The 12492-nt window shown below is 52.2% G+C and overlaps 1 protein-coding gene across 1 annotated transcript in view; it reads left to right on the forward strand.

The window, feature by feature from the left end:
- The first annotated feature begins 6 nt into the window (after window positions 1-6).
- The window catches only part of GTF3C1 (general transcription factor IIIC subunit 1), a 38236-nt gene continuing 25750 nt past the window's right edge, over window positions 7-12492 (forward strand). The window contains exons 1-7 of the mRNA XM_015409947.1: window positions 7-245; window positions 1759-1968; window positions 3111-3284; window positions 5649-5792; window positions 6008-6104; window positions 7992-8115; window positions 10205-10363. Coding sequence (XP_015265433.1) covers window positions 25-245; window positions 1759-1968; window positions 3111-3284; window positions 5649-5792; window positions 6008-6104; window positions 7992-8115; window positions 10205-10363 — 1129 coding nt within the window. The 5' untranslated portion in view covers window positions 7-24. The remainder of the gene's footprint in view (window positions 246-1758; window positions 1969-3110; window positions 3285-5648; window positions 5793-6007; window positions 6105-7991; window positions 8116-10204; window positions 10364-12492) is intronic.

The raw sequence follows: 12492 nt of genomic DNA on the forward strand, positions 1-12492 counted from the left end.
TGCCTTGCGGCGGCGGCGGGGGCGATGGAGGCGCTGTGGGCCGCGCTGGACGAGGTGGCGCTGGAGGGGCTGGAGGGCCTGGCGCTGGGCGCGCTGTGGGAGCGCCTGGCCGGCCGCGTCCCGGCCTTCCCGCTGCCCCTGGAGCCCGCCGTCCGGCAGCTCCTCTGGGCCACGCTGGCCGCCCAGCCCGGGCTCCGCTTCGCCCTCCTCCCCCAGCCCCGCCCCCCGCTCCGCCTCTTCGACCGGTGAGGAAGGGGGGGCGGGGCGGCTGTGGGGCAGGCCAGCTCCCTCTGGGGAGGCGGGGTTGCCAACCTCCAGGTGGAGCCTGGAGACCGCCCCCTTCCCTCCCTCCGGGCGACGTTGATTTGCTTATTTATTAAATATATCTGACACCTGCATATTCCACTTCTCCTGGAGAAAAGGGCTTGCTTGGGAAGGCGGACTGTAGAGCACTTATATCAGGGGGTGGCCAAACTTGCCTAACGTAAGAGCCAGATAAAATAAATGTTAGGCACGAATGCTGGGCGGATTTTCGGGGCGTGATCACACCACAACATCTGGCAAGCGTAGCGCACCCCGTGGCCAACCTGTGGCGTGCCGCCGAAGATGTGCAGTTAAAAAGTACCTGCAAGGATCTACTAGCAAATGCTTTGCCACGAGCTGCAGACGGACTCCTTCGGTGTGATCGCGCCGGTGTGCGCCTATTCCCTCTGGGTGTCCTCTTTGCAGCGCGCACCAAAGGACGAAACCCTGGTGCGCTGCCGTCACGTCTGATCACATAATGGCGGATCAGAATGCGACGGCGCAAATAGCCACGAAGCAGATATTGATAATGATATTTGTTTGTTCTATGATATTTGTTTGCTAATGATGTTTCGCTTCCCCAGCCGCCCTGCCGGGAGCCGCACAATATGTGTGAAAGAGCCGCATGCGGTTCCCGAGCCACAGTTTGGCTACCCCGGCACTATACCATGCTGAGGTCCCTCCCCTCCCAAAGCTCTGCCCTCCCCAGTCTCAGCCCCCAAACTTCCAGGAGGTATTTCCAAACCCGAAGCTGGCAGCCTGTTTCTAGTCTTCTTGAGGCCCCAGCTAGCCCCACGGGCTGGCTCCCTTCTGGCAAAGAGCTCAGCGTAGAAGTGGTGACTTGTGTCGCTCAACAGCTGAAGCGGTGCCAGTGTGGTGTGGATGGTTAAGAGCGGCGGACTCTATAATCTGGAGAACCAGGTTTGATTCCCCACATTCCTCCTCCACATGCAGCCGGTTGGGTGACCCTGGGTGAGCCACAGTTCTCCCAGAGCTGTTCTCTCAGAGCTCTCTCAGCCCCACGTACCTCACAGGCATGCTCCCTCTAAGTTGTGGAGTCTTGTGAGCAAAAATTCTGCTTTGTGAGCGACTGGCATTCAAGTTGTGAGCGAGCGATTTGGCTACTGCATGAATCAGTTTGCTCTGGAGCCGTCCTTCCTGAGCGAAGACAAAAAGTGTGTGAGCCGGAGAGACTGTAAGCTACTCTGAGAATCCGAGTGAAAGGCGGGGTATAAATCCAATCCTATTCCTTTTTCTTGCCGAGTGAGGGTTTGACCCCGTGACTTCTGGTCTCAGGATGGCCCAGCAAAGCACCCTGGCCTAAGTTCCTTCAGGCTGGGCAGTTTGGGGGCAGGTTGAGCTCTTGGACCCTTCCGTTCCGCACAAACAACAGCAAACCCAGCCGATTCCAGTCAGGCTGGCTCAGAAGAGCTCACACCCTGCCTGTTGTTTCAGGTATGAAGAAATCGATCTTGAGATGGGCATACTGGAGACCAAGAGAGACCCCATTCCTTTAGATGACATTTATCCTGTGCACATGGTCATGGACGACAGCGATGGCATTCAGGGCTCCTGCCAGTATTTTAAGGAGAGGCTGGACATAACGGATCAGATCAGGACAAAGGACATGCAGCCCCGTTGCACTTACACAGAGGCCCATGACAGGTGAATATCCTAAGCAAACCAGCGAAATGCCTGTGAAACTGTTACCACGACCTATTCATAATTTGTGCGCACGTGGTTTCCGTGGCTGCAGTATATGTCAGAGGCAGAACTTCTTCCTACTAATATAGCTTACACTTCTTGGCTTTTCTTCTAGCTACTCTAGCCCTCTATTTTTACGTACAAGGAAATGCACACAGAATTCTTCTATAGCTGAGATCTAGCTCTAATCTAGTCCTCATGTTCTCCTAATTGACAGAGGCAGTGCAGTTACCAGCACTCCTTACCCTTATTGATTGGTTGATGAAGGTTCGAGAGTGTCAGGATGGTTTCTACTGTTAAGTGATTAGTTTATAATCCAACTTGATCCTCTTGTTGTTGCTTGTTCAATGCTTGTGATGTTTATTGTTGTAAACGATTGTTTAAAAATGAATTAAAATATATTTTTAAAAAAGAACTGTTCCCTGCTGCATCAGACCAAGTGCCCCTCCTCCCTCAGCATTCTCTTGCCCTTATGGGTGGCTACCTATCCCCCAGGTAGCAGACGAGAGCGGTCTGCTCATTGTTTTGCACATGGGTGTCCGACACTGCCTCCAAACTGAACACTGGTAGACACGGCTTGTGTTAATTTGGCTGATCCCAGTTTAGAGTTGTACTTTATACAGCTCTGTTATCTCTCCATCTTGTGGTGGTGACTTTCGTGGCTCTGCGTTATCCTTGAGTTCTCATGTAACGGATGAGGGAGAGAAGCCCTCTTTCTCTCCCTGCCTTATCCAAATGCATTTTGCACTCTGGCATCTCTACACAGTGTTTGGTTCTATTTGTGCTTGCTTGATACTCTGACTGTGTGCTTCGCCTTAACGAAGCTGCCCTGGTCTTCCGATAAGCACAGGTCTCATGCTCCCTTTCAGGCTTGCCTAAAAGCCCTCTTACTTCGTCAAAATGATCCCCTAGTGTTTGTGTGTACATAATCCTCAGGCGCTGGCTGTAAAGCCGAAGCCTGCATCTCCTTCTAGAAGACGCATGAGGAGCAGCAGCAGAAGGGAGGGTCTTCTCGCGTGTGGTTCCCCCCACCCAGAACCTCTCTGCCTCGTTGAGGAGTCCTGCCAGCCACTCTTTATTTTCTTGTTGTTCTTGCCTTGCAGATGGGGAGACAAGCTGGTTATGGTTGCATCCCAGACCCTGCGGCACAGAGCGCTGATTGGTTGGGAAGGAGATCCAGACTTAAAACTTCCCGACTTCTCCTACTGCATTTTGGAGCGCCTGGGGCGTGCCCGGTGGCAGGGAGAGCTCCAAAGGGACCTCAGCGTAGCGTTCAAGTAAGCATGTGAAGACTTCTATATCTGCTGGTAGGCAGCGCTGCTGCGGTCCGGGTGCCTTGCTTGTGCTGCGGCGGCTTCTGTTTCCTGTCCTGAGTTTGAGCTCCAGTTGTGAGACGTGTGATTTGTGCTGCCAGGGGGGCGGGGCATGAGGAGGGTACCCCTTCCTGGCTAGGAGAGAGAGCCACTTTATACCCTGTGGGTGGGAGGGGCTGCTGTGGCCGTGGCCTGCCTGCTTCTTGCAGGGTGCCTCTGGGATAGGCTCAGCAGTCTCCCTTGACTCCTCCGTCTTCTCACTTTGCTGTTTATGTTTGGTGTCGTGGTTGAAGTGCGCAGAGGACTCTGATCTGGGAGAACTGGGCTTGATTCCCCACTCCTCCTCCACTTGCACCTGGCTGGCTGACCTTGGGCAAGCCGTGGTTTTGGCAAGAGCTGTTATCTCAAGGACAGTTCTCGAGAGAGCTCTCTCAGCCCCGCCTGCCTCCCAGGGTGTTTGTTGTGGGGAGGGGAAGGGGAAGGAGTTTGTCAGCTGCTCTGAGACACCTTTGGGTACTGAAGGGCCATGGGGTATACATCCAATCTCTTCTTCTTCTCTTCTATGGGGCTGCTGAGCTGTAGAGAGGCCACCTGCCGATGCCCCGGGGGAGATGTCAGAGCCATAGCCAGACCAGGACAGATGTGTTTGAGTGTGTATATATCGTGCCGTGTTTAAACAGTCGGCAACCGTTTCTTCAAGTGGTGGTGCTGGTGGAAGGTGTCAGCCACTTGCAGCCGACTTATGGCGACCCCATGGGATTTTCCAGGCAAGAGACGCTCAGTGGTGGTTTGCCCTTGCCTTCCTCTGCATAGCAACCCTGGACTTTCTCGGTGGTCTCCCGTCCAGACAGTGAGGAGTGCCAGCCCTGCTTAACTCTGCGGTCTGACAAGATCAGGCTAGCCTGGGCCAGCCAGGTCAGGGCTTTGTTCGAGTAGCCTGTTCGAGTAGCACGTTTAGCCTGGAGAGGAGACGACTGAGAATGTCAGAACCCACAGCTAACAACGAAGCACATGCATTCAGGAATGGTTATACTTTTATTGCAAAGCTATAGATGCAGTAAGACAGGCACTGTTAAGAATAGCGGCAACCCATAGAGCCTAATAGGATATAGGGTATTCATATGCACCCCCCCTGGCGTGGGCCAATTAGGTACCCTCCCGCGCGTGGGACAAGTTAGGAAACCTTTAGGTGGCTAAAGCTGGGAACCAGGAGTCTCTCACGGTACATAGGAGACTTCCAGACAACACAACCTCCTCCTGCACTTCTGTAGGGATACGTGTTTCAGCAAAGGCAATTAACAAGACACAAAAGGAACTCCCCAACCCCCATGGCAGGATAGCTGACATACTGCCCTCTCGAAAATCAGCTTCTCCCGACCAACCCGGGAGGTCCCCCGGTCATTCCGGGAGATCTCCCGGTTTGTCCGGGAACTCCTGATGGAACTGTCGTAACAGATCAGGGGCCTGAATATCCCCTATTTGCAAGTACTTGAAGGGCTGTCGAATAGAGGATGATGCGGAGTTGTTTTCTGTTGCCCCAGAAGGTCGGACCAGAACCGACGGGTTGAAATTAAATCAGAAGAGCTTTCGGCCAAACATGAGGAAGAACTTCCTGACAGTTGGAACGGGTCCTCAGTGGAACAGGCTTCCTCGGGAGGTGGTGGGCTCCTCATGGGAACAGGCTTCCTTGGGAGGTTTTCAAACAGAGGCTCGATGGGCACCTGTCAGCAATGCAGATTGTGTGTACTTAGGCAGATCACAAGAGGGAGGTCAGGAAGGGTTGCCTCGGTGCTGAGTTCTCGTGGCCCTTTCTGACACGCCCAGGGAAATGCCAATCGCCACTTTAGGGTCAGGAAGCAATTTTTCTCCCGGCCAGTTTGGCTGGAGATCCTGGAGAGTTTTTTGTCATCTTCTGGGCGTGGAACAGCGGTCATGACGAGTGTGGAGGGGGAGGTATTTGTGAATTTCCTGCCTTGTGCAGGGGGTTGGACTAGATGACCCTGGAGTTCCCTTCCAACTCTGTGATTCTATGATTTTAAGAGAGAAATAAAGCAAGATCACTGAAGTCAGAATTAGATAACGATCCCCTTCTCCATCTGCTTGCTGATGCCAACTCATTGCCTGTGTTAGTGTGTTTCGCCTGGAGGAGAGGGGGCTTGTTGGAGAAGCCAGAACACATTTCAGGCCTAGCTTAAGAACCCAGTTTGATTCCTGATGCGGTTGGCATCATCGCATTTAGATGTGGACATTTTGAGAACACTTTTCTTGATTCTTCCACTTTTGCACACTTTGCTTTTTGCGCCATAAGAGTCCAAAATGTTGTTCCAGAGTGGATGCCGGGAAGCTTCACTACCACCGCAGGGTGCTGGACAGGAACGGACTCATTTCCATGCAGTCCCACGTGATCCGGTTGCCCTCGGGGGCCCAGCAGCACTCCATCCTCCTCCTCCTGACCCGCTTTCATATCGACAGGTGTGTACGAGACTGGGGGGGGGGGGGGGGGGGGGTAACGGTTTCCAGTGTTAGAGGCGAGTGGCCACAGAGGTTCTGTCTTCTTCTCTCTCTTTGCCCACTTCAGCGCACTGCTGATAGCTTGCAAGCTGGTCAAGCAACGGGCATTGCTTTGTTGCCTCCCTGGGAAGTGCTCGTGGTGTGTTCACTTCTGCTTGCCTCTTCTTGGGTTTTAGGAGGAGCAAATATGATATCCTTATGGAGAAGCTCTCCGGAATGCTGAGCGGTCGTCCAGGACAGATGGAGACCCTGGGGAACATCCGGGAGGAGCTGGTGAGGCCCCCCCCCCCTTTGTGTTTGCTCAGTCTAACAGATGGCTTGAAAAGAGGCTTAGACGGATTCCTGGAGGAGAGGTCTCTCAGTGGCTGCTGGCCATGGGGAATAAAAGGAAGCCGCACATCCGGAGGCAGCAAACCTCTGAATCCCAGTGCCAGGAGACAGCAGCAGGGGAAGGCACTGTTTGGCCCTCCAAGTAACTGGTTGCCCACTGTGATGCTGGACTAGGTGGGCCACGGGACTGATCCAGCAGGGCTCTTTGGATGTTCTAATCCAGTTCTAAGCCAGTTTGGTGTCGTGGTTAAGTGCGCGGACTCTGATCTGGGAGAACCGGGTTTGATTCCCCACTCCTCCACTTGCAGCTGCTGGATGATCTTGGGCAACCATAGTCCTGTCAGAGCTGTCCTTGAAAAAGAGCAGTTTCTGTCAGAGCTCTCTCAGCCCCACCTACCTCCCAGGGTGTGTGTTGTGGGGAGGGGAAGGGAAAGGAGTTTGTAAGCCGTAAGGGCGGGGTATAAATCTAATCTCTTCATCTAATCTGAAACCTGAAAGTGTCCACTCCACTGGAATATTTCTGTGGGGGGGAAAAAGCATTTCTTCTGGCAAAGATGGAGTTTTCTCACACGCTGCCTGTTCACTGGTCCAGCTGCATCTTTTTTTTGTGCCCTTTCTTTCCTAAAACTGCCCCCCCCCCCCCCAGCAAGAGCCTTTGTGCCCAGGCAGGGTTTTGGTTGCAAATCAGCAGGGCCGTGATTTCCCTTGGTAGCAGTAGCTGAGCAGCTAAAACTTTTGCCTGTTGGCCTTTCACGTTTCTCGGGGGCGGGGGGGCAATGGGCCTGTTAGGCGGGCAGCTCCTTCTGACAGGCACTCCCCGCTGGGCGGTTGGCTCACTTGCTCAGAGGGCTAGTCCGGCATAGTCCCGTGCCTCTGAGGCTGGCAGACGGTTCGTCACTCCCTGTCGACGAGGCAGGTGTGCTGGCCCAGCTAGTTACCACGGTGACCTACACACCGGAGGCCGGAAAGGCAGTCCGGAATCAGGGTAAACCACAGGGCCAAAGGTCAGATAGCCGGGGAATCAGTCCGAGGTTGCAGGAGTCAGGAACAAGGAGTGGTTGCGACACACCAGAAGCAGATCTGAGTATGCAGAGTTGCTACCGCGCTGAGGCAGGTACATGGAATGTTTATGAGCAGGTCCTCCCTTCCCTGGGAGTCACGTCTGCCAAGACTTACAGCTCCTCCCGCTGCCTTTGCAGGAGCTGCTGTCTGACACTCCTTCTTCACTCCTGCGTAGTCAGCCCCTGGCGTGCCCTACGTCTGGGGCACTCAGGAGAACTAGGTGGGGAGTCTGGCCTCGGGGTGTCTTCAGCTGGGGGTGCTGGGCCAGGCGCAGGATCCGTGCCTCCTTCTGGCTGCGCCTCCTGTACTCTTCCTCCTCAGGTGCTGTTGAGGGTTCTTCTTCTGGGCTGACTCCAGAGGAGGCTGGGTGGCTCCCTGCCTCATCTGAGGAGTCGTCAGCCTCAGCACAGCCAGTACCCACAACACCATTCTTCTGCTGCTGGTCGGGCTCTGCTCTGTGGTGGGCCCCGGCCCTGGAGTGTTTGCCTACCAGAGGGAAGATTAACTGTCCCCTTTTATTCAGCCCTTACTTGAGCCGCTAAGCGGAGCTGAGAGAAGCCACAGAATCCAGAGAATGTGCCGGGTGGGAGGTTCCAAGGGAGACTCTCTGGTGCTGCAGCGGGATGGAAGAGGCCTCCGGAAGTGCACCCGAGGGTCAGCCTGGCCATGGCTCGGCGGATGCTCTGCCCGCCCTTCTCTCTTGTGGGTCGGCCGCCTGGGGGCAGGGGAGTGAGCGCTGCTCCATCGACCTGTCTTCCTGTGCTGCAGGGCCTCTGCGAGAAAACGTTCAAGCGTCTCTACCAGTATATGCTGAACGCTGGCCTGGGCAAGATCGTGTCCGTCCCGTTACAGAACATGCGGCCTGACGGAGGCCCCTTCAAGACCAAGCGGGGTAAGGAGAGGGGCTCCTCCTGGGCCGGGGTGGGGGGAAGGGAGCTCGCCCCGGACATGTCCCACTCATAAAGAACTGGAGGTGGAAACGGGTTTTCTGTGGTTACGTGGATGGGGTTTTTTAAAAGCAAGCTAAGCTGAAATTGCTCATCAAACCTGATCTGTACCGCTTTAACACAAAATGCATAATTAGCACATGCAGTTCTACAGTTTGGCGTATTTAGGGGAATTCAGTGTACCTGGTGCCTTAGTTTTCTGCCAGCGAAGCTATAGAAACCTCCCCTGCTAAAGAAGCAGAGAGCACAGGCAAACCAGTGGAAGGGAGTATAAACGCTATGTAGCCCTAAACGCTCTGAAATAGAAACTTTATTCACAATACTATACTATCAAATGTCTTAAAGACAATACATTTAACAATCAATGTGACAACATAAACATACAGCAAAAAATCACAAATGAAACCCAGCTCATAACTTTGAACTATCCAGAAAAGGAGCCATGTAGTACAAATCAATGTATAAATGATTGCAGGGACGTGTTGAACATCTTCGTAAATAACGGAGCTCCAGACTCTGTACGCAGCCGTGGAATCCATAATACACGGTTGTCATGAGACAAGGATTCCGGATGTGACCTTGTTTCGAGATTTTCTTTTGTGATATGATACATTGACTGATACAACAGACACGTGAGTTTTTGCTGTTGTATCATTTATTGTTGACATCATGTTGCTTATATACATTAATGTTTCTGTTCATTAGGATTGCAGTTGTTTATACATTGATTTGTACTACATGGCTCCTTTTGTGGATAGTTCAAAGTTATGAGCCGGGTTTCATTTACGATTTTTTTGCTGTATGTGTATGTTGTAACATTGATTGTTAAATGTATTGTCTTTAAGACATTTGATAGTATAGTATTGTGAATAAAGTTACTATTTTAGAGCAGTTTAGGGCTACATAGCGTTTATACTCCCTTCCACTAAAGAAGCAGAGAGAGCTGCAAACTGCCGCTCCCTGTCCGACGGTAGCACTTCACTTCTCAGTTTTTTGCCAGTTGGGAAGTAAGGGCGGGGGGAAACTGAAAATAGAAAACATACATTTTATAGGAAACAAAAGCTTGGATTATTTGGACAGGAGCAGTCTCAGAAAGTTATAACAGGACTAACAGCATGTTTGGGTATCAAAACTTCAGAGCATTGAAAATGTTGAACTTTTCAATATTGTACGATCGTCGTGCACATAATAGCAAATCGTGGGAAAGTTCTGTTTAAACCATAAACGCAAGATAGAAAATAGGTGATCTAGAAGTCTACATTCTACTATAAATTTGGAGTGCGTGAAACAGTGCCTTAAATGCATTACAATCATTTCAGAAGGGAGAGTATTTCCAGGGAGAAAAAGTGTTCTTTCCTAGGCCTTGCTGTCTCTAAGGATAACCATACCAGCCTTCTCTTCTGTCTCCAGCCAGGGCCTCCTCCCAAGGGGGAGGGGGCCTTGCAGTAGGCTTGCCATGGCCACACATCCCTTTGGATTCAGGCCTGCTGGGGCACCGGGAGGCAGCTGGCCGGGGGGGGGGGGGGGCGCTGTTCAAGGTGCAGGAGGTTTCTCCATCAGCCACACGCACAGCACCGGCTGGGCCCGCTTGCCTGTAGCCGTTCTGTGGAGAGCAGCCATGCCTTGTGCCTTTTCTGTCTTGGGTGCCTCTGCCGTACCTGCAGAATTGCTGGGCAGGTAGACGAGTCATGCATGAGTCTCCAACAGGAGCTGCAACATCTGGGGGGGGGGCTGTCCTTTCCGGGCTGCATTGTCCAGACTCCTCTTAATGCAGCCGGATGCCAGTCTGCGTGTTTTCCCAAGAAGGAGCCTGTCTGTTTTAGGACGGTTCCTCTTTGTGAATTGTTTGTATGGAATGGCCCTGTCAAGGGGAGTGATGCCCATCCTACCTTACTGGGTATATACCCAGCTACTGAGTAGAGTGGCGGCTTGCAGCCAAGAAGCTTTGGGGAGCTCTGCATGTGAGGAATCCCTGTCCTGGCTCCCAAGCCGACCCGCTGACAGCCCGTGTGCCGGGTTGCTGTTCGCTCCCAGGGACTGATGTCATGGTCCGTTGCCTGAAGCTCGTGAAGGGGTTCCGGAAGAAGGTGGACGACTACCACGACGATGACGACGAAGAGGTGATCACCAAGACGGTGCAGCCCATCGACGTGGTTTACGAGAAGGACATGCTGACGCAGGCGTACGAGCTAAGTAGGTCGGGCGGTGGGTCGGCCCCAAGTGGGGGGGGGGGAGAGGCCCTCTCTGCAGCCTGCAAATGAGAGAAGATGCCGAGGAGGAGAAGGAGGAGGATCTCTTTCAGCTGCCGCCAGGAACTGACACTCTGGGGGCGTTTCCTTTCATTTATTTATTTATTTATTATTTTAGATTCATATCCCACCTTTCTTGCACAGGCAGGCTCCAGGCGGCAAACAACAGGTTAAAATACAATAAAACACAGCTGCGTAAGTGCAGTGCTATAAAATTCACATAAGCAAACGATATACATACAAAGTGCAGTTAACTGCAGATGGTGATTGCTGTATAGTGGTCCAGTGTAGCTAGGCCAGTATCCATGGTTGTTCTTAATGCCAGTCGCATGAGGGCCGTAACAATTCCGTTTTTAATAGCTCATTCATCAGTGACGGCTCCTAATCGAAGGCCTGGTGGAAGAGCTCCGTTTTACAGGCCCTGCGGAACTGTAGAAGGTCCCGCAGGGCCCTGATGTCTTCCGGGAGCTCATTCCACCAGAGTGGAGCCGCCACTGAAAAGGCCGTAGCCCTGGTAGAGGCCAGTCTGGTGTCTTTTGGACCAGGGAGGGTCAGACGATGTTGTGACCCTGACCTCAGTGCTCTCTGGGGGACATTTGGGGAAAGGCAGTCCCTCAGGTGGGTTTTGCATAGAAAATTTCAGGTGCTTCTGTTAAGTGAGGTTTAGGTATCCTCTTGGGGGTGGGGGTGGGGGTGTTAATGATTGTTTCAACTTCTGACTTGACCGTGGCTTCTGAGGCTCTTGAGGAGCCCTAATCACCAAGCTGGGGACCTGAAGGCTGGAGCTACTAAGAAACGTGTGGATTTTACGTACAAATAGTGTTTGTTGATTATGGTGGGAAGTGATTGCACAGGCAGTGTGATGGTAGCTCTTTTGTTTCATGGTGAAGATACGCAGGCAGGGGAATCCGCAGGGTCTTCCAGGAGACATCTCATGTTCTCCACATCCCCACCCCCTACTGTTTCTTCTTTCCCTTCCCTGGCAGCCCCTGTAGCCTCTCCCCTTTTTCCTGCTTCCTTTTCTCCTCCTCACGCACTAACCAGCTCCCTTCAATCCCGCCTTCAGCTTTCCCTGCTTTCCTTCCCCTGGTAGCCTCTCCCTGGGAAAAAGTCTGGCCAGGTTGTGAGGCTGGGCCAAGTCGTGAGGGGAGTAAGTCCAGCGGTTTCTGCCAGTCCTGTTCCCATCGAATCCTCCATCCAGGGAGGGGGACCTTTCCCAGGGCTGTTTGGGCTTCCAAGTCCAGCCCTGCTCCCCCCCCCCATGGCTTTGCTTTATAGGAATTGAGGTGTGGAAGGCTTTGCAATACTGTCGTGGTGGCCTAGCAATCTCCAGAATTCTCCAGTTCTAGAAACCTTCATTTGCACTTCTCTGTTCTTTCCAGACACAAAATACGGGGCCGCGGGGTGTTTGGTTATCGCACTGTCCAAGACTGAGTCTGTAACGATTCCATGTTTTGGTGTGTGTGTTCCTTTAAATGTTTAGTTTGACCGCAGTGCTGAAAGAAGAGTGATAGAGGGTGACAAGTGTGATTTGATTGGCTGCTGACTGAGAGTGTGGGAGGAGGGGTGTCTGAGAGGATTCTGTGTGTGTGTCTATGAGGGGATTCTGTTATATGAGAGAGACAAGTATGGAAGAGTTCTGAAGAGAGTCTCTGTGACTCTGAGAGTTATGAAGGATTCTGTGTGTGAAGTTTGAAGAGAGAACATAGTCTGTGTGACTATGGGATTCTGAGTCTAATTCTGTGTGAATAAGACCAACAGTTTAGTCTGTGTGACTAAGAGAGTTGATCCTATTCAGTGTGAATAAAACAAAGAGACTAGCCTGTGTGGCTATATATATATGAGTGTATAAGCCTGTCAGAGTGGAGTTTGGAGTCTGAGAGACTGTTTGTAGCACCAAGCTTTGCCAGTTATATTTACAAGTTTCTTTCTTCAGCAACTGTTCAAGTAACCAGAAACCTATTTTGTTCTTTATTAAATAAATCATTCTCTTTTTGTTTAAACTTATCCCAGAAATCAGCACAGTTTTCCTCAGGGCCACGTAGTCCTTTGAAGTGCCCAGACCCTAGGTCA

The sequence above is a fragment of the Gekko japonicus genome, unplaced genomic scaffold, assembly GCF_001447785.1.
Source record: "Gekko japonicus isolate JY-2015 unplaced genomic scaffold, Gekko_japonicus_V1.1 scaffold78, whole genome shotgun sequence".
Taxonomy (NCBI): Eukaryota; Metazoa; Chordata; class Lepidosauria; order Squamata; family Gekkonidae; genus Gekko; species Gekko japonicus.